This window comes from Phoenix dactylifera, chromosome 6 (assembly GCF_051530095.1).
Source record: "Phoenix dactylifera cultivar Ajwa chromosome 6, Ajwa_hap1_PhDact_Kaust_v1.1, whole genome shotgun sequence".
Taxonomy (NCBI): Eukaryota; Viridiplantae; Streptophyta; class Magnoliopsida; order Arecales; family Arecaceae; genus Phoenix; species Phoenix dactylifera.
The window spans coordinates 31,778,703-31,801,256 of NC_143195.1; the positions used below are offsets into that span (position 1 = coordinate 31,778,703).

At 41.4% G+C, this 22,554-nt stretch overlaps 1 protein-coding gene across 1 annotated transcript; it reads right to left on the reverse strand.

Moving 5' to 3' along the window:
* Positions 1–10,436: 10,436 nt before the first annotated feature.
* On the reverse strand, positions 10,437–12,621 carry LOC103711132 (protein DETOXIFICATION 49-like). The gene has a single exon (XM_008797151.5). The coding sequence runs from the start codon at positions 12,280–12,282 to the stop codon at positions 10,618–10,620; it is 1,665 nt and encodes a 554-aa protein (XP_008795373.1). The 5' UTR covers positions 12,283–12,621; the 3' UTR covers positions 10,437–10,617.
* Between the last annotated feature and the right edge of the window lie 9,933 nt (positions 12,622–22,554).

The window sequence follows — 22,554 nt, forward strand, 5'->3', positions numbered from 1 at the left end:
ATTGGATCAAATCTAAACCTCTAGTTTGGTTGCTTTCAAATTTGTGGTATTCCATCCTGGTGTTGTTGCATCAATCACGCGTCAAGCACATGAGCGAGAGAGAGTTTGATGCGAGACCAAACTCCAGCTATTGATTGCTCGATTTCAACTTGATCTGTATAAATTGGGAAGAACTTGCCAAATCAAAATAGAAATTTAATACGAGAGAGTCATAACGAGAGGCCATCATTAGATCTTTCTCTTCTTTTATTTGTCTTTTCGAAAGAAAGAACAAGGCCCACCATATTATAATTGATTTTTGAAAAATACATCATCCAAGATTTGAATATAGAATCAAAAAGATACGATTATTGGAACAAGCTCTAGTTCATATTATCAGATCTTTCTGATCATATAAATTTGATGGTAATCTTTCAATCGTTAAAAAAGAAGGGAAAAAAAAATCCTAGCGTGGCAGAAAAAGATACAAATTAGTGCCCAAAATGCAGTCGTGAAACATGCCCTACGGTTTGCATCACATAAAGGTTGACGCCAAAAAAGCATCAACATTCGACAAAGTCCTCGCCGCCATCAACCTTGTCGTGATTAAGACTCTAGGTATTTAATCAGACTGTCGGTGCCCATTAAAATCTAAACAAAGCAAAAATAAGACTCTGGAAGGTGGCATCCCTCTCAAGCCTTTTTTTCTAATCTCTATCTGGTCCCCAAGGTTAATCTAACTTTTGCTTCCCGGTGGAACTAGTGCCACATATTAGTATTTATATTTATATCTATATTCATAAAAAAATTAATATGAATATGGATAGATAACTATCCGGTCTATATCCGAATATCCGATTTTATTTCTAATCCTAGTTAATTTTAGAGTAAATTATAAAAAATTTTTGATGTTTATATTTATAACACTAACACGGAATAATTTGTGAGATCTACATTTATACTCAGTTAAAATAATAGTGTTAGTGAAACTGTTTACCACATATAAAAATTCAAAATTGCTCCTGAGTGAGAGGATGATATATATATTTTTTAATATACTTAGATGGTTGTTATGTCACCTAAAATTATTTTGGTCATTTTTATTATTTTTTGATGTGGCATTTGGGTTCCATTTAAAGTTAATAATTTGACTAATCTTCTAATAAGTCATGTGTTAAAATGTTAGATGTAAGTATAATTTACCTTGAATCTCAAGAGGAGTTTTTGTGCTTTACCCATGTAGCAATCATGAACTTCTAAAAAAAATAAATGACCTCGTTTGATGCTATTAACTTGATTTACCTTCCATTTAATAATATTTTTAATTATGTAGTTATAAGGTTTAATTATTCTACTAATATTTATATTTATATACATATTTTTACTATTTAATTTATATCTTTTTAAAATAAATATAAATATAATTTTTTATCCAACTAGCATTTATATTATGTATTTGTAAATAAAATAAATATGAATATCGATATTGGTATTTAATCTGTACATGAGCCAATTTCAGATCTAGGTTAGCACTTAAAAAAGGAGAATGCAAACCAAAGACTGTATTATTGAAAAAAGCTTAACAAATATCTGGACGATGGGCAGTGATGGAGTGGCTTTTCAGACTAAGCATATTTTTAGAGAGGCCAATGTAGCTACAGACTGGGTGGCTGCTTATGTGGCCTGTCATTCTGGTGACACCATATAGATCCTAGAGAAATAGTTGTCTAGAGCACTTCATAATATTTTGTTTTATCCGTATAATATGACCGGCCTGCTATAGTAAAAATAAAATAAATAAATAAATAAATAAAAACTTGGTAAATAAACGCGTGTGATTGACGTTCCAATGAAATGGCGGAGGGCCCCTCGATCCACCAACAGCGGTCTTAAAGCAGATCAAGACAAGATAGTGGATGTAATTAAACGTGATTGACGTTACAATCTGTGTGCTTTAGAGAGTGGTTCTCTATCGGAATGTCAACGGGCAGGTTTAATATGCTTAATAAAAAAATAAAAATCAAATTTAAAATCCACCCCTGCTAATTCGAACCGAATGATTTTGGAAGTAAACATCACGGCCACCGCCGAAAAAATTGCAAAACTGAACGCGAAGCCAGCGAACCAAAAGCTATTTATTTTTTATTTATTCAATTTTTTATACATAAATATTTAAATTAAAATATTATCTATAATTTTTATATAATTTATGCAAACTCCACTAATAAAAATATTCAAAAATAATAACACAATCATCCAATAAACTTAATAATTTTACAATAATAAGACAACCATCAAGTAAACCTAATAATTCTAAAATAATAATATAATCATCCAATAAATATAGTATCCAAGTTAAAAATAAGCCTAACCACATTTAAAAAGAGAACTCCAACAAATATAATATTTGCAAAGAAAAGCTAAAGAGAGAAAAAAAGGGCCTCTCTAGCCTCCTAATATCTCATCCAAAAAAACTAGCAGGAAAGTATTTTTGGGTTTCTTAATTCTGTATAAGTATGCAAAATCTATTCAACGAATAAATGACGTGGGATTAGACACATGCTCGCACAGTTAGTTGAAGGGCAATCATCTAGATCAAGATTTGCCGTTCGGTACTAGACTCCGTACTGGTGCCATCTGTACAGAGTACCGGTACCAAACTAATGTAGTATGGTACGCCTTGTACCGTTCGATTCAAATCGATATAACATTTTTTGATCTAGCTCAGTCTCGTGCAAAGAAAAGGATGCACATAAACGGCTGTCCGGTGGATGTCCTCTTTGCACAAGTTGATATATCTTATCAATTGGCAAGGCAATCTTAGAACTAGCGATGGTGAGAAACTGCAGAGTGCCTGCCGTGCGGCGTTACAAGGTGACATCTTGGAATGGATCACCGGAGTGCTTTGATGATTCAAGTCCGGTTCCAGTTGGAGTGGCGTGTAGTTTTTGTCCCATCCATTTTACCATTTTAACAAGTAGACGTCAAATATTCTTGCTGAGATAAAATTATATTATTAGATTTTTATGAGCTTCAATGCCAAGAAAGTAAGGGAGCGATCCAAGATTTTTGAGAGAGAAAGACCGATCCAAGATTTTTGAGATAAAAGATCTCAACCGTACTTGAGTTGCTGCCCGTGATGATTATATTATCAACATTAAACCAGAAGAATAGCAACCTCACGAGCCGTCCATCACAAGAAAAAGAGAGGAAATCGGATTTGGTGCCATGAAAGCCCATCTCCAATAAACGTGCTCTAAGCCTATGAAACCGGGCCTTCGAGGCCTGTTTGAGCCCATATAGGGCTTTGAAACGATATGCATCCACACAGCCGGTGGTGGAGCCATGTGAATGAACTTTCCCATTCAAAGCCATGAAGTAAGGCATTACTTATATCGAATTGCAGTATTTATAGGCGAAATGTCTCGGAATAATCTACCCTTCTTCTTGATTACAAAATTTGGCCACTAGACGGGCCTTATAATGGATCCGCAGATCCGTGAGGTCATCTTTTTATGCAAAAGGCCCATTTGCACACCGACTTTAAAAGGCCACTGGCTTGGGACATGAAGTGGTGAACAGCAAAAAATATATTCCATGTCCCCTAACTCTGCTTTCTTTCCTTTGGTTTTGGCAAACTTTAACTATTACTTATTGTTTTCATTCGATCAGAGCAATGATGACACAACTCGGGTCCTTCCGCACGGCTGCTGGTGAGCAAATGAACTTCTAAGAGAGATGATTTACTTCGATATTATTATCCATGGTCAGGCCTTATGGTCCAATATATCCTGAACAGATTAAGTCCTGTCCATTTTCATCTCTCTACTCTCATACGCTCCTTACTATGATTACAATATGCCCCAGTTGTTTGCCCGGTTTAGGTGATCTTAGCCATCTGGTGTCTCTCACGTGCCAATTATTTTGGTTCAGATATTACGACCAAAGGTTCCAGAGACCTTGGAACACCGTTTCCTGACCTTTCTGAAATTTGCGTGAAAAATAATGCGATGGTGGTTGATTTCTACAGCGAGACAACTTGGAGATGGGACCTTTAAGTTACTTGACATTCCAACCTGTAGTGTGAGGACTCGTACAAGTATGGGTTTAGTCTCACATCGGCTGGATAGATTTTGGATATACTCTTATAGAAACAAAGAATCCAAGGCTCATGACCTATGTCGAACTAAGGGACATTGTCTAGATTGCCTACGAGTCAATCATGATGTTTGTGATAGAATTTGAATTCCTAGCTTGACAAGGACGTTAAATTTTAAACAAGAAAACTATATAAGGGTCATATGTGGGCGTGTGTTTAGTCCAACCATGGGTATAGGCCTATATCAATACTCATGCAGGGCCATATGTTAACAAGTCATATGTTGTCTAATGTTGCCGATCAGCATGCATGTCTAAAGAGAAAAGGAAGAGGAAGCGGGCATTTTCCCAATAGCTTTTCTTTATGGCTTCCTTCGAAAAAGAGGGATCGGATGTCAGTTTGCTTCATCATTGCGGAAGGTCATGGCACCTCTAAAAACGTTTTCTATGATTGAGTCTTAAGAATAAGTTTAACAGTCACGAGAACTTAAACAGGAAGCTGGGATGCAATTTAGGTGGATGTGTGTTCTGCAATGATCAGGTGGAAAGAGTGGGTCATATCTTATTAGTTGCTCTTTTATCTAGTCAATATGCGCTGTCTTCTGCTTTTTATTCGGCCTTCTTTCCACACTGGAGTGTTTCTATGAATCTCGGTCAAGATGGAGATTGAATTTAATATACAGAGATCTCCGTCTAGCTGTCGACATGCTTATAGTGGCTGGCTATGGGGCTTGTTGGAAGGAAAGGAATGCGTGCGTGCTCCTAAACAAATCTTCTTCACCTTCGACTACTGTCTCCTTGAGACAGCCTCCCAAACGATTGCTCCATCCTTTGCAGCAGTAAAGACCCACACTTCTCTAATACTTCAGATGTTTGTCTCTTCTTATTTATTGTGATCTGTTGGCAGTCTAACTCCATTACATCAGCAAAAAAAGAAAAGAAAACAAGGTTTCCAGTCAACATCTTGCTTGCTTTTCTCCTGTGGCGATATCTTGCTTGCCTTGCATCAGTTGATAAAATTTTCGCAAAAAAGTTTATTGATTTGTGTCACTTTTGTTTTTCGGGCTGTTAAACTTTGTGTGCAGGAAGTCCCGGTAAGGCCGGTCAATGGTGCAGTGGTATTCAACTTGTTCTGTCTCGGCGAGTCGTAGGACGGGTTGGTTTATGAGTCGAGCTAACCTCGTATCAGTTGTGCATGAATTGGTGCTCATCTCTAGATCATTTGCTGGATGGAAAGGTATATTTATTGTTTATGCAGCTTAATTTCAATTTAGACCTGGAAGCTGGTTTATGACCAGAAAAATCAGTCTTGAAATGAATTCTTAGATAGATATAAAGTTGTGTCATCTCTAAGTACATTGGTACCTATTCAAGATTAGTAGGTAGTAAGAACATGGAGCATGTCTTCTTTTTTTACCCTCCCTTGTTTTTTCCTTTTTTTTTATTAGTTACATCCCTTGTTTGCCAGCATTTAATTGTTGTATTTGAGCATAGATTTAGGCCTCGTCTGGCAGAGCTATTGGCTGTAGAGCTTGCAAAAGTGAGATTTTACAATTTTTTTTCTTTCTAATGCTTTCCTAGTTCAAAACGATAGAAAAATAAATAGAGAAAAGAAATAATACCGTGATCACGTGGCAAGGGAGAAAGCCAAGGCCGATTAGAGTTCCTTGTTTGTTGGAGCTCATGCAAATTTTTTTCTTCGCGTATTAAGATATAAATGGACATTTCCTGTAATTATATAATTTTATAATGGGTATTTTGGTCTAAAAAAATAATTTTATAAATCTAAAATAGCTTTCCAACGCATGCTAAAAGTACTTGTCCGAAGAAGCTCCATTTTAGATGGAATAGGAGTGTTTGGTAAAAAAATCGAAAAGCTTAGTTATTACCGCTAGGGATAGACTTTTTAGGATGACTTGTTAGTGTTGGAAATTTCGATTTTCTTGAAATGCCTCCTTTTCTAAAATTAAGGTATGGTAAGCAAAGATACGTCTACGCGGTGCTTCTTTGTGATCTTCGTAACGTTGCTTTTATCAAATGTATGAATAGTAATTTTGTCCATTCTGTGATTTTTTGTCTCTAATAGAAGTTTTGTGTTCTTCTCCTTTAGCAAATTCCATGATAAATTAGAAAATCAAGTGTTTGAATGATGGCCGAAGTGATGGACACAATTCAGTATGGATCTCATATGTCATATAACCAATGTCTTGCCTCGGGTTGGCTCTGTTTATGCATGAGCTAGACCATTTAGAAACCATAACTTCCTTGTTAGATAGCACCATAGATTTTTGGCTTAGTTTCACCCAAAGCTGCCCCTACATTTTTTTTTTCTTTTTTTTTTTTTTTGGTTGAGGTTGTGACACTTTGGCTGCGACTCGAGCAGATTGGGTTGGATTGAGGGCAAACCCTAATTGAACCAAATCTCTAGATCCCTAGACACTAACTCAATTATATGCCATGTGCATATGATAAACCAAACCAAGCATGCATTTTTGAACTCTTATATTAAACTAAACAGATACAAATTGTTATTTCTTTCAAAGTATACATCACAGGTGCATAAAACCAAATATCACAGGAGAACGAATGAATTTATTATTCATAAGTCCATTTAGAACTTCTGCTGAGATGAGTCATGATTCCTTCATTCTGACATTTAATGCCAGTGCCTATTGATGATCATCAATGGAATGGACAGGCCTAGATTATTACGCTACGCATCACTTGCTTATTATTATTATTATTATTTACCGAAGATCATGGTTCAGCAATTGGAGAATCACATGCAAGCACTAATTTAGCTGAAGTTTCGCATGCCAAAGAGCAGACTATCTAATTGTACAAACTTATTCCTTTTTTAAGCCTTCCCCATGATTTGAATCTTGGATCTCTTGAAGGGGAAGCCTTTAAAGGCGAGGTAATTGTACAACCTTATTATAAATATGTGCCTCATGTAGTAGAAAATCCATTCTGCATGCAACGACTTGGTATCTAGACCTATCAAGCACAGAGCATGCTTTTGTGTCCTTAGAAAATTCAGTTTTAAATTGTTTTTCTTCAGTAGACATCTGTAGACGTGCAGCAAAGACGTAATGAAGCAATTTCAGCCTTGAATAAAAATCATGCAGGATAAGCATTGAGTTGTTTGACAAAAAGACAGCCATTAAATTACTCCAAAATAGAAGTCAGCACCCATCAATGTCAAGGAAGCTCAATACGTCATCTAAGTTAGTTTAACGGGGAACACTCTCCATGATAGAGAATATACTCCGATGGATGTGGATCGGCGAACCGAGCACTGATGAGGAGCCATTCTTTCAAAGTTCCAATTCTAGGAAACAGCTCCTGCGAGTCGATGATTGGGTAGTGATGTAGAACTCAAAACATTCAAGGAATTTAGTGCAATTGCTTTTAAGAGAACCGAGTGGAGGCGGGGGAGAGAAGTCAAATGGGGCGTGCTTGGGGGGCGGCGGACACGCGGCCGGGTCAAAGCCCGGCCCTTCTCGCGCTCTCTGCCAGCTCCCACCGAGAAACGCCCGAAAGTCGCCCCTCTTTAATTCCCAATCCAACATGCCACTCTCCTTGGCTTCCAATCTCTTTCACTTGAACTGTACTCCTTGAATCCTTCATCCAATTCCAAGCCCATCGAATTGACTAGAATAGCATCCTCTCTTTGTCCCTTTTGCTTGTTAAAATCCGCGCGATGACCATCCGAAGATACTGAAAAGATCAAATGACCACACTGTGCTAATTTTGACCCAAATTCTGGCTATGAAACATTGGGGTATGATTAACTATCTATAGGGATGTGAGGATCCATTTCCCATTTGGAGACTGCATGTTTTCACCCACCCTTGATCTTAGAGTTGATACAAGATACACTTGCCATTTTTTCGACAATATACACTAGCCGTGAGATCTACGCCATGGTGGATGTTGCTTCTCCATCGAGGGCAAATTATTCTATAGTCGATTTGTGGAACCCTCAGGCAAACTAGGTTGTTTCTTATGTACGTAATTCAATACTTGGGCAAGATTTTATGGACTGATGCGTCATTCATCCCGTTTCTGCTTCGGGATTTTTTATTTTCTAGTTTTACGGGATGTATTTATACTAGATATGTATGATCCGTCCATTGTATCTTAAAAACAAAATTCGAGTTCAAATTTAGTGATATTTTTTTCCAAATATTTGAATGAGGTGGTCCTGGAAAACAAACCTTATATTTTTTTTATAATAAAGCCTTTCTTGCGTATATGAACAACATGTTAAATTTTCGTGGCAATACAACCAATAAGGTGCAGTTAGAGAAATGGTCTTGGCACGTCTTAGTTGAAGTTTTCATAGGAGCTAGTCATATAATTAACACTAATCAAGGGATGCGTGAGGGCTTTTAGTTGCTTGATTCTAAGACTACAATATGACTATTGAGGTTGAAGCTAAACTAAATAAAAGAAATGAAAGGAAGAGGAGGTTATCGGATCACGTTATGAACTGACTTTTGGACTTAGAAAAGGATAATTGGTCAAGTCGAGTTGAAGTAATATCTATCACCAATAGTGTTTGCATAGGTAATTCATAGGAGAGTTATCGTATCACAAGTTATGAACTGATTTTTGGACTTAGAAGAAAAGGATAATTGGTTAAGTCGAGTTGAAGTAATCTCTATCACCAATAGTGTTTGCATAGGTAATTCATAGGAGAGTTATCGCATCACAAGTTATGATCTGACTTTTGGACATAGAAAAGGATAATCAGTTTAGTTGAGTTGAAGTAATCTCTATCACCAATCGTCTTTGCATATAGGTAATTGATAGTAGATGTCACCCCTTGCATTACAATGATCTAGCGCAACATATTGGTCACATATGTGAAATTAGAATATATGAAATTGAGAAGAAAAGTCCATTTTTGGAGATTTAAGAACAGATGCTGTGACTTGCTAATGGCTTTAGACGTTAGGAGTTGGAATGATATGTTTTATATTGCTTCTGATTCAGAATCAGGTTTCCACATCGTAAATTATCATTAGAAACGAAAAGTATAATGAAGAGCAGATGCAGCGATTCGTTCATGACGCAAATGGATGTTGAAGAAATTATATCTGTGTGTGTGTGTGTGTGTGTGTGTCAAGAGAATAAAATATAGGACTGAACCAGCTAATCCGGCAATCTTCTAAGAGCAGCGCCCAATCGAACCACTGATTGACTTTGCTAATAATTGGAGACCTCGATAAGACAGTTGGAAGCTTTTATAATCGAGTGAAGGCCTTCTAACAGACGTTCTAACACGCTGGATTGTATATTCTTGGCCCTTGGCGGTTTGGAATACTACCTCCTCCAAGTCCGAGGGGTTTTGAGAGGTTCTAAAGAGAGATTATTTCAATCAAATGTCGACAGTATCATGCCCGTGATCAAATCATTAGTTGATCCTTGGGATACGGAGGATTCGTCGAGGCAAATTTCCACCTGACTCTCAGCAAGGAGATTCTCCAACAAAATGCCATGGTTGCTGCAGGGCTCTCCTGCATGTACTTCTCCTAATATCCTATTGAGCCCCACTGCCCGCAACAAAAGTTATGCATCAAAGGACGAGCAGGCCAACCCCTAGGAAGAGAAGTCTCGAGGTGGAAGAATCTTTCCTGGGCTCCACCACCATGTCTACAGCTCAACATCAATTAGTAGTTGGGGACTAGCCCACTGGGACCTTGTCCTTCTTCTCTTAACTAGTTATTCCCCCTAGTATTGCTCACATATTTAGGGAATATAACTAGAACGCGATCACCATGTTGCATACTTCATGATACATAATATGGCAACTCCTTTCTCCTAGGCTCGTCAACCTGTGCTTGATTAACCTATAGTTGTACCTGTCAAATCCAGAACCTAAACCAAGTTCTGAGACATAGTTCAGTGGCTTTAACCAGATTGGATCAGACCGTAACCTTCCACACCATTATATAAAGCGCCAATTAGACCCGGTCAGAGCCGAACCACTGACGGGGACGAGCCATGCGTGTGGGACCAAATCGCGTCCCACTGGATACAGGCATACCCAAGCCAAGCGTGGGTCACAGTAGTTCAAATCACGGGACCCGCCAGTCCAAAGCGCGGGTAATCCCATTACCGAGTCAAAGATTTCAAACGCACGAAACAACGGCTAGAACGATCCCAACCTGTAGTGGTTTACGGCGGGCCAACGGAGGGTCAAAACATGTGAAGCACCAAAGACTTCTAAATTCCACTCGCTCCGGCACGAGAGCATTAGTCATTCTGGAATGGGCGGCGATCGAGTCTTCAACGCTGCCGGCTCTCCAGATGTCACGGACGTCGACAGAAGCCATCCAAAAGAGAGGTCATAACACAATACCGAATAGATAGCTCTTTTCTTTTCTTTTCTTTTCTCGAACCCTCTATCAAATAAAAAATATAGTTTAAGCTCTTAAATCGATTGTTCTCTCTGTCTTTGTAATAACAAATGGCTAACATCTTTGTTACAATACAAAAAAAGGGGGAGTAAATAAGACAAACACGCAGAGATCAAGTTAGTGTGGAAGATCGATCAATTGTTATGGAAATCACGGAATTGGCCTTCTCAACTTCAACATCATCGTCCACTGTGCTAGATTTTAGCTTCTGTGTTTGTTTCTCAACAGGTTCAATTAAATCGCCGTTGAGGATTCCGGCACCGCAGGCCGCACCGGTGAGCCGCCGCGCGCGCTCGGCCTGCAGGTCCCAGTCGGTGCGGTGGATGACGGCCAGCATGAGCACGACGCAGGTGGCCTGTGCCGCGAGGAGGCCGAGCCAGAGCCCTTTGAAGTCGAGTCCTCCCCAGAAGGCAAGCCCGACTGCAACCGGCGTTCCGACCAAATAGAAGGAGCTGAGGTTTACGTTGGCACCGGCCCGCGGCCGCGCGCTGCCTCGCAAGACACCGCACCCTGTCGTCTGCGGGCAGTTGCCCAGCTCGCACAGCCCCAGTATCGGCAGAACCGAGGTGGTGAGCACCGCGATGGCGGGGTCAGCGGTGAACATCCTGGACCAGACGTGCCGGACGGAGACAGCGAAGCTGAGGGCAATGAGACCAAGGAGGAAGCTGGAGGAGAGGCCGACGAAGGCAGCGCGGCGGGCACGGTCGGGGCGGTTGGCGCCGAGCTCGTTGCTGACGCGGGTGGAGACGCCGAAACTAAGGGAGGAGGGGAAAATGTAGATGAGGGAAGTGGTTTGTATCAAAATGCCCATTGAGGCGACGGTGCATTTGGGATTAAGCAGGAGGCCACACAGGAGGATCATAATCTCGTACCACCACCATTCGAGGCAGACGGAGACGCAGCTGGGGAGGGCGAGGTTTAGCAGAGAGGACCAGCCGCCGAAGCTCTCGGCAGAGGGAATTATTCCGCCAGTGCTTTTGGAGACGCCGGAGAGATAGAGGTAGGCAAGGAGGAGGAGGAGGAGGTTGAGGTTGGTCCAAACAGAGGCGAGGGCGACGCCTGGGATACCGAGGTGGAGGATGGAGACGAGGAGGTAATTGATGGGGAGGTGGAGCAGGGCGGCGAGGGTGGCGGCATAGGCGAGGGGGAGGGTGATGGACTGGGAGCGGAGGTAGATGCGGAGGGGGTGGAGGAAGGACTGGAGGAAGAGGTCGGGGAGGGAGAAGAGAATGTAAGACTGGGCGGCGGCGGCGATGCCGGCGTCCTGGCCGCAGAGGAGGAGGAGCGGTCGCATGTTGGCCCAGATTAAGGCAATGGGGATGGAAGCCGAGAGGAGGAGCAGAATGGTCCGCTGCAGGGCGAGGCCGAGGAGGGGGAGCTTCTTGGCACCGAACGCCTGGCCGCAGATTGGCTCCATGCCCATCGCAAGCCCGGAGAGGACAGAGTAGCCAGTTATGTTGGCGAAGCCGATGGCGAGGGCGCCGCCCGCGAGGGGAAGGTCCCCAAGGCGGCCGAGGAAAAGCATGGAAATCATAGAGCGGGAGTAGATGAGGAGGCCGCTCAGCGCCATTGGGAGAGCCAGGCTTAATATAGAATTGGCCTCCACGAAGGCAAGGGCGAGCTGGGTCGGCGGCTTCGGCGTGAGCACCGGAGCATCTGATGGGCTCGTCGACGTCTGCTGCTTCTGGACGAGGGGGGCAGCGAGGAGGCCGTGGGGGTCTTCATGGTGGTCGCATTGGCATGGGAAAGGGGAGTCTGGGGTCAGAGCATTGCACATGGCTTGGGTGTTTTTAGGTGGCCTCTTTCTTAGCCTCGTGGAGTCAGTTGGCCGCTGATTTAGAAAGGGGTTTTGTGGAATTCAGTAATAGGCTGTAGCTGGGTTTACAGGTATTTATAGAGAGCCACAGAGAGGTGCCCCAAGGGAGGAGGAGGTGGGCTGGTGAGCCGCTTCTGATAGGCCCCTGACACTCCCACGGCCTTCCTTGGAGGGTATCCTTTGCCGTCTGAGAGCCGCCTCCTGAGGGAGAGGAGGAAATCGGCTCGGCCGGCAAAGCGGCACCAACAGGTGAATCAAATCTACAAGAAAAGAGGGAAAAGTAGGAGTTTGCGTGGGAGCCGTGACGAATTGGGCGAAGTTCCGGGGGGTATATATCGGGATGAAGCCGCATGAGTTGTTCCTGCAGAACTTTCTTGGAAGAGGCTGTCGTAGGTGTCACGGTCAATCCCAAGCAACTAACTAATTAAGCTACAGAAGGATGAAAGCGAAGCTGTTCTGTTTTTTTTTCTTTTCTTTTCTTTTTTTCCTCTCTTATATAAATTTTGATGTGCGCATGGTTGCGTACGTATATATTTGTGCGATTAGTACTTCCAGCTTCGCATTGTATGGATGAGGTCAAAAATTAGCACAAACTAAATTTCTCATAGGCTTCAAAGGTGCTTTGCTTTAGAGCTCTACATTTCCAGGCAGAGGGTTTCTCAATAATGAAACATTCGACTTTTTATCCGGTGTTAAAGAAATAAAAGTATTGGTTGCTGGCAAGCTTGGCATTAATGGGGTCAGTATGACTTTTCTTATGCAGGCGCAGCATGTGGGATCTCAATCTTGAGCCATCAATGGACACATTCACGTGATGAGTCCATCGAATACCCGTAAATAGCTGAATCCCTGCATCTATTGCTTGGAAAACAGTCACTTGGAGATTCTTGTGCATACCATGTTCTTTATCTTTTTTTAAAAAAAATTGACTGTTTGCATTATTTGAGCATCCATCTATTGGTTGGAAAGCATGTGCTTTTTGTCCATCTACTTGCATGCCAAACTTGCTAAGCATGTCATTTGTTAATAATTTAGTAATGCAGAAAGACATGGGTAATTCAGTTCATAGTCATTCTGCTCACTAAAAGACATTCTAAATATAACGATTGCAGCATGGCCAGATGCAACAGTAACATGGACCTCCGAAAAAAAACAGAAAGAAAGAAAAAGATCTACCTACCTACATCACCATAGTCAATTAGGTGCACTTGAAATGCCTGACTAGAAGAAACGAGCCTCTAAATCAGGTGACTACAATTCTCTGCATAGTTGTCTTCTGAATCGAATATTAGATGGAAGTAGTAAACAGTGACTGGTAGATGAACACTGAGTCGTATAAACCTTGGAGCTTTGTATATGGACTCACTCTGTGCGATATGAATCCGGTTGGGGTTTGACTCCACTCAAAAGATTTACTAAAGGAGAAAGGACAACACATTTGGTACTATGATATGATATAAGAGTCCAGAGTAGCTGGATAACAATAGAGCTCGGGCGGCCTCTGATGTCTTCACTTGACATATAATAGTAGCCCTAGTGTTCTGTTCTCAGATCCGTTCAAGAGCTCAACGATAAGATGGCCTGAACTGCCGGAGCTGCTCGCCACCGTCGGGCGGTCGATGGCAATTGGTGTCTGAGGTGGGGGCTTACGCTTGACGTGCCGACTTAATCCGTGCTCCGCACGAGATGATGTCTTATATTCCCGTCCTCGCTTGAGCCCTGTTGTCCCTTTGTGATTGTGCGTGTGCGACGGCCCTGGTTGAATGCCCAACCGTGTACAATGGGCGGGCCTCGTCTCATCTTTTTTTTTTTTGGAGCACTTGGTTTTGGAAACTTTCTATTGGAGTCTTCCTTCACAAAGAACCAAAAAAAAAAAAAATCTTTCTATTGGAGTGGGGCATGTACACCTTTTGTTTTGTTTCTATCTGGATGGTATATCAAGGATTCTAAAACCTGAGGTACTTTGTGTTTATAGATCATTTTGAGTCCTATTGGACTAGGTTTAGTCTCTCTCCATGCAGCTTTCTGTCCCGCCCCATGCCTTGGCAAAATCCTGAGGCTTGTTTTGAACCCTTTTTGGCATCGGGGGCCACAGCTAGTCGGCCAGATTCTCTCTCTCTCTCTCGGCATGGATTTCGGTCCCCTGTAGTTACGCATGAAACATGCGGTAAACTCAGAGAAGTGGGAAAAGGTGAAGCTTGCCACCAGAACGGCATGGACGCGTCGGGCACCGGATAAGGTTAAGCAGGAACGTGCTCGTCGTGTCGCGGATTATAGGAGCTCTGGCTGTTGGGCAATTTACTCACTAAAAAAACAAGGTCACCAGTGCAAGGGGGAAGAGCCCGGAATTTTTGCTTCCATTTCTTCCATCTTTTCTTATTTTTGGAAAATAATAATGAGAGTAGCATCCTTGAAAGCGTAGGCCCCTACCTCAATGTAAATATCGGATAGACTAATTTGGGCAGCTATCGGTAGGGCCAAGGTATGGGCCACTGACCTACAGGTGGCGATGGGAGGAAGAGCTGCCCAGCAGATGGATGGTGGATAGATTTGGAAGATGTATGTTCACCTCTAAGTGGCCTTGTTCATATGAAAAGTGGCTTGGGGTTGTTTGCCGACCAGAAATGTGTTGGCTCGGAGAGGTGTTAGAATTACATCGTCTGTAGATGGTGTCCTGACATAGAGGAGTCCACTAGCTATGTTTTGCTTGGGTGCCCGCGGGCAGTGCAGATATGGAGGAGGGCCTCGTTCCCCTACCTTATTCCATCAGCTTTGCTAATGATCTACTACGCCAGATGAGAAAAGCTATGCAGAGCCTGAGGATGGTAGAGTGGGGCATCATTTGTGCCTATTTGACGTATCATATATGGTTAGACAGGAACACCCAAGTCTTTGAAGACAAGTGGGCTCCCTTGAGAATTGTAGTAGAGAGAGCCTTTATCCAGATTGCTGAGCTCACTAGGGCTATCTTGGAGACCTCATCTGGAATGGCCAAGAACATCTGGAACTCCTACTCTGCTGTTACAGCCTCCAGGATCATTCTTGTTTCTCGGAAGCTTCTACTCCCCGGCCATCTTAAGTTGAATTTCGACGGTAATGCTTTTAGAGATGGAGATAGAGTATGTGTGGACTTTGTGATGAGGAGTCATAATGCTAGATTGATTGTTGTTGGGGGGCAAAGCATCGTTGGACTGACATCCATAGGGACGGAGCTCAGGGCAGCATGGGAGGGTATCACCTATATGAGGTGAATGATGGAGGCTGAGCGTATCCTCCTCGAAGAGGACTCAGCCATGGTAATCGAGTAGATACGAGATGGAGGGCGGAGGGGGATGAGCCCCCTCTGCTCTGTGACATTCTTTGGATAGTAGAGAATTGCAGCACCTTGCAGGCCGTGTATGTATATCGAAAGGCAAACAGAGCCGCTGACTGAGTCGTCTCTGTTGCTGTCCAGCATTCTGGAGAGATCTTCTAATCTTGTCAGGGTTGCTCCTCCACTGCTTTGTCATCTTCTCTTCCTTGATTCTGCTGGTTGCACCAATACTAGAGTGGTATGGATAGCCGTTGTACAAAAATAAATAAATAAATAAATAATAAAAACAACCACCTTTAGATTGGGTCCTGCTACTTGACAGTGGTTAATTAGCTGGATAGAATTTGACGCTTCCTTTACTTCTTAGGGCCCACTTGAGCCAGTTGTATTGTATTATTTAACTAAAAGGACTGGATGAAGCATGAGAACGTCACGTTGGAAATGGGCTACCTAAGAGGCCATGCCATGATAGCGGTCCTTGGTCGACCGGGGCAAGTCGCGAGACTGAAAATTACTTAATAATCATGTCCATATCTGATTGATGGTGAATTATCACCGTGTACTCTGCAGGGATAGAGTGGGAATTTACTCTAGAGGAAAAAAATGAATTGTGAAAAAATGAAGTAGTATATTCATATGACGTTAAATATATATAAAAATATTTTTCAAGATGTATTTTAGATTAATAAAATGTGTTAAAAAAATAAAATTTCACTCATTTATAATTAAAAAAAATGCAAAAATATACATATATTTTTGCAACATGTCTTTTAGATTAGCAATAAATGTTTTTACTTCAAGTACATATCTCCGAAACATTTTTGTTTCGTAGACATATAAAAACATGTTTTAAGATCTTTCTTTTAAATAGAACCCACAAGAGCAAAAAATAGGAAACAAAATAAAAAACAATAAAAACATAGATAATATCTATTTGCTAGTTTGGTGAATTTCTTTATGCTCCTTGCATCATTAATCTAGAGTTCAATTCAATTTAAATTGAAATCAGTTAAAGGCGATATGGGAAAGGTGTGGGAACAAAGTTGCAAGGAAAGGGACGAGTTTGCTACTGAAGGAAAATAATTAAGGCGATTGATTATTGAATCACAATTGTATATATGGGAATCAGTGGTGATGCTTCCCTAAACAGCCTTCCGTTTCATAAAATGAACCATGTGCTAATATGGAAGCGGGAGGGCTTTAAAAGAATCTTCTTGATTGTAGCAAGTAGTTTTATTATGATGCTGTTTTGGTCAAAACCTGCTATACTGGGCAAAAGCAAAAAAAATTAATAAAAGGGAAAAATTAATGATAATGGAGCTATATCTAAAATGGTAGAAAATTAAGTCAAATCTTAGTTAGGACCATAGGAGCAATGGAGATGAAAGATTGAAAGATGGATGATGGGCCCTTAGGTCTTATCAATATATCCGTGTCGGCCGACCGACCAACACCCCCCCCCCCCCCCTCCCTTCTCATTAAACATCGAGTTGACTAGGTCATTGGAGTACTCGGTTCGTCTACTGTCTAGGTTAGAAAGATCGGCTAGAGGTTGTTGTGAACTTTCGTGGCGATGGTCCGATAGCTACTATACTCAGACGCGCGATAACTCCAATGCTGCATGTCACCGCACGAGTTAGTGTGTGGATAGTGGAGGTCTCACTTGGATTGCTACTTTGATGTTGGATCCGACTTGGAGCAACAAAGACAGAAAAGTCTATCCATTAGAGTGTGTCTAGTAGAAAACCCTCCGATGCCTAAGTTAGACATAACTCTCAAGGAACAGAAGAAGGATCGAGAGAAGCAGAATGACAACGTAGAAGATTCCAAAGAGAACTTACCTGGAGGGCCCCTGGGATTGTAATATATAGGCAAGGGATAGAGCCCGTCGCACGAGGAATTCGGACTTGTGCGCTAGCCATTATAGCAACTGCTTGCGTATCTTGCCCATGAATCATGCCTATGCTTTTTGGTCATGTAGATTGCTTGCGTATTGTATTTGTTTAGAGATAGTTTGCGATCATGGTCGAGTTGTTGCTATGTGGAGCAAGAGTTGAAATGGAAAATATTCTCTGCATGTTTTTTGTGTCAGCCACATGGCAGGCTTTGAATAGTTAGCTTGTGACAAAGTGGTGAATCCTCATTGATCGGCTTGCCACGTCAGCCATGATCATTTCCGAGTTATATAAACATGCATGTGTGTGTATATGTGCGCACGCGCGCAACACGTGTATATGGCCTTGCTCATGTTTTTCCATACAGGAGGGAGGGAGGGAGATAGCACGCATGTAGTTTTTATGTAGAAGGTTAAACATCTACTATATGTCTAATGTGATAGCGCTTCACTCTAGCATGTTGTGGACTTTGAGGTCTTTCATGTGAATTAACTAGTTGAATTTTAAAAACGTACAAAGTTTACCGAACCATACACCTCTTTAATGAGATCTAAAGTCTCACTCTCTTCGAGGAAAAATAAAGGCACGTGGGAATGGAGTATATATATCCACAGTTATTTTCTTCAATACTGCTTGATATTTTTATCATGTACATTGCAGATAACAAAGACTATCAGCATCACTAGATCTTCTTGGTATCATGACGTAGGTAATTGAAGTCTATATATATTCAAGAATATGTGGATTTGTTTGAATAACAAGGAAAATCTGGGCCTATGTTATGCAAAATAAATTTGATTTATGTTACTAGAAAACAAAAGGAATGTCAAAAGTACAAGGCAAACATCTAGTCAGTACATGGGGACAAGGGGAGGGGGGAAGCGTTTCTCAAACCTCCTTTGTGTTCCTCCAAACTGGTCAGAGGGTCGCGGGGGATGTCCCAAGCTCTTTAAAGAAGGTATGAACATCAGACCTCCCTATGGTAGAAAAAAAATGGACATGAAAGTTGAAATTGGAAGTGAATAAACATACATACATACATACAAACATATATATTTATACATGTGTACGTGTGTGTGTGTGTGAGAGAGAGAGAGAGAGAATGCTCAAGAAATTGTAGCTCTTATATGATGCTTTGAATTGTACATGCATGGATGCTTTTTAAGTGCTCTAAATTATCCCTTGAAAAAATGCTCTATATTAACCGTTGTTTGTTCTAAATAAACCAGGAGTACCGTAACTATGTCTGATACTAGTTGAATGCATTCAGATGCTCATGAAAAGAACATTTTCTTTTGTTATTTTAAATAAAGATTTTTATTTTGAGAATAGCTGTGGGAGCACCACCTTTCTATGTTTATACGAAATAACAAGTTAGTCATTGCAGCATGCTAGGTCTATTCACTTAATACAACTCTGATAATTGCGCACCCTTCTGTACATATCAGGCTCCTGAAAAAAAAATAGACACAAGTTTGCTCCCAGAGGCATCAAGGAGAAAAGAAGAAATATTTTCAGCAACTTCTTATTAAACTTTTGAAACAACAATAAAATCCATAGTAAAACACAATATGCTATAATTATTATTTAATAAATTTTAATATAAAAACATCACCAGAAATATCTACGATACCAAAATCTAGCAACAATATTTGTTTCCACGTCAATATATATCGAGATCTTAACTAAAAATTGAACCTCAGCAAAACATTAGTTGATAAGATTATATCCACACTTCACAAAATTAATTAGCAGCATCCTAATATGTGATAAATGCTGGATTTATCTCCCAACGTCTTCTTTTCTCTCTTGCTTACCCCTGTTCGAAATATTTAGTAGATACGCAACATTTGTTTTTTTCCAAGGAGAGAACATAGATTGATTCAAAATGAAGCACCTTTTCTCTACTCGACGACCTGAGTCAATACATCGGTGCGACAGAAGAACACAACCCATTCGCCCTGGCAACCCAGTCGTTAGATTTTTTCCGGTCTTCCACAGCACTCGGGCTTTTCCCTGTCACTTGGAGCTGTTCTCTGGACCAAATTCCCTGAGACAGACCACCACATTCCACTTGCCAAGTTGTGGTCTCTTCTCTCTGGCTGCAATTTTGTTTACAACCCGTGGCCATCCACTCGTTGCCCTGCGACCTTCCTTGGATTACTTCGAGTCATCTATAAGACCAGCAACGACCCACCCAAGTGTCCCTGTCCTTGCACTTGAAGTTCTGTAAAGCGTGGCACAGTATTTTTCTTCTCCGCGTTAAATGATAAGAAATATAAGAACCAGAAACACCCTTCAATCATATGAGACAAGGATCGTGCCCGGAAATGCTCTCGACTTGGATTTGTTCGAACATTCCCATTTAGCTAGTCACTGCTCTTTCAGTGCACAATCTTCGCATTAAGGAAAAAGTTGGGGCCCATGGTTTTGCGTGGAGGTCGGGATAGGAAGAAATTATCAGTTGGACCGGGTCCGCCAGCTCAACGATTGACCAGTCCAACCGTAAGTAGCACGAGCCGAAATTGAGAGGAAAAAAAAAAAGAGGGGGAGAAGACAGAGAAATCATGCAACTAATCTAGTTCCTATGATAGCATTTCGAGAAGCATGCTTGATGAATAAAAATCATAGCAACCAGTGGCCATGATTGATTGCATACACGACCGATGTAGGTAGTGTAGGAAATAATTTTTCGAGGAGACAGAGCGATACAAATAGTGCGTGCAAGCACGTGTATGTTGCTTTGCGATTGGACTGATGGATTAAAGTGATGGTCTATGGAGGGCAAAATCAGCACGTTACGGTGGGCTGATACTGCTCTATTCAAATTGGAACCTTCCTCCGATCTTGATTCTTTCTTTTTTACTCGTCGCTTTCAATACTTGGGTGATCCAAAAGTGCTTAACGGTCGTGCGAATATTTGAGGCTGTGGCACCCAACAGTGAAAGGCCGACATGGTTTCAAAAGAGATTGGGTTGCCAGACAAGCAGCAGAGCAAAAAGAGTCATAGCACGTGTTTCACATGTTCACACAAGCTTGTCATCGACCATGTTTATAGAAGTAGTCCAACCCCATTTATGTGAAGTTTGCATCTCCGGACGCCTTCGAGGTAATTGGGATCGGATGTCATAATCTCGTCACGCGTTTTGAAGTTACGCCGAGTCGGCAAAGGAAGTCGGCTTTGTACCAAAAAATAAAAAAAGGGAAGTCGGTCAACCAAATTACTGATATGAATAGGTAACTCGTACGAGTTAGCTCTTGATTGCTGGTTTTCTTTTTAGAAGTATCAAACTTAGGAGTAGTTTGATAGGGTTAGGAATAGGTAAGCTGTATGATTTAGCTCTTGAATGCTGGTTTTCTTTTTTAAGAAATATCAGTCTCTTCAATGCTCTCTCTCTCTCTATCTCTCTCGCCATTGCGTACCGAGGGTGGCACCTTTCACTCCTGATTTATATATGCATGCGAAGGATAAACAAGTCAAGGCACAAGACAAGTAGGAAATGACAATTGAAGTAATTATGCAGATAATTAGTTTGGAGATGACATAAATTCACCACCTCAAATTACCTTAGCTCTTATACTATATTAAGCAGTCATTTAATCCCAAAAATTTAAGCAATCAGAAAATAAATCAGTAATGTACGCCAGGCTCATACAGAAGCTGTAGAACTAATTTGTAAATATCTATTTCTTCCTATGCACATTATATCAAGTCTGGTTGGAAATGGGTAATAGAAAGAAGTTACACATCATTTATATAACTTTTTTATTATAAAAATCTGTGAGAGAAAAACTTTTAAGAAAATAATAAGATACAAATATTGACTTGCACCAGAGAGGAAGGTAGTGATGCGATGCTAGCCAATCCACCTTGACCGCTAGAAGGATAGATGGAGAGAGACAGAGGGGGAGGGAGGTGGACGTTGCTTCGCGGGCAGGTGAAGACATGGGAAGGGCCATTGTTCGGATCTGGCGCGACAGAGACAGCCCAAGCTGGGCTCAAACCCGACAAACCATGGACGTGCCCCAAAGCCAATGGGGGATTGTCACGCACTTTGAGTCGTACAAGGAAGCCGACCCTTTTTTTTTTTTTCTTTTTTTTTTGTCCGCGTAGCAACTTTTACTGGACCTCCTTTCTGCTGGAGAATATTCGATACAGACAGACAAATTTTACTCATATTCTTTTCATCCACGGGGGAGCTCCACCAACGTGGCAGCCCCTTTTACGTGTGAGTATATCACACGAGCACCATTTAAATACCAACAGACCAGTTAACAATTTCACCAAGCAAATCAAGCAGGAGACATCTGACCTTCTCATTTAATCAATGCCCGTATATTTCAAATCTGGATGACTCTAATAAAATTTTAGCTCCATTTTAACCGTGCTACCACCTCCATGGTAAGCCGACCCTTCTTCGACGTCAAGAAAAGGGAGGAGTGGGGATGGAATGAGAGACGTGGGGCAGAGTGTTTGGCAGTCGAGTGAGCGCCCGAGCCTGCGGGACACGGAAGTCTTAATGCCCTGCCCTGTCCTTTGCCTGCCTCTCGTGGTGGGACTCCGTTATAATAGACGTACGGTGGTCAGTGGAAGGCTCCAACTACCATGACGGTCTTGCGTTTGCGTAAACGGCGAGGGTTCCTGCCGATCGGTCGCCATGGCCGTGCATCATTGGCGGCGGACGGGTATGTAATTGCCAATGTCGCTCTCTTTCCTGCTTTTGCCGATATCGATATCTCCTCACAAACTATACTATCCCCTGTACGCACATCTGTAGATTTTATTACCATCGGGGCACTTGTACCGTTTCCCACTGATTCAAAACAGAGAATCTTAGTAGTCGATTTGATGCAATGGACGGCTCTAATTTATTCCTATCAAATGACATATAACTATATAAATGAGATGTTAATTCCTTGAAAAAATTGTTAAAAAAAGAAAAAGAAGTTAATAATTGAAAATTAATAATGAAGGAATATTTAAATTTAAGACGCAAATCATAAACATAATACACTGGAAAAAAT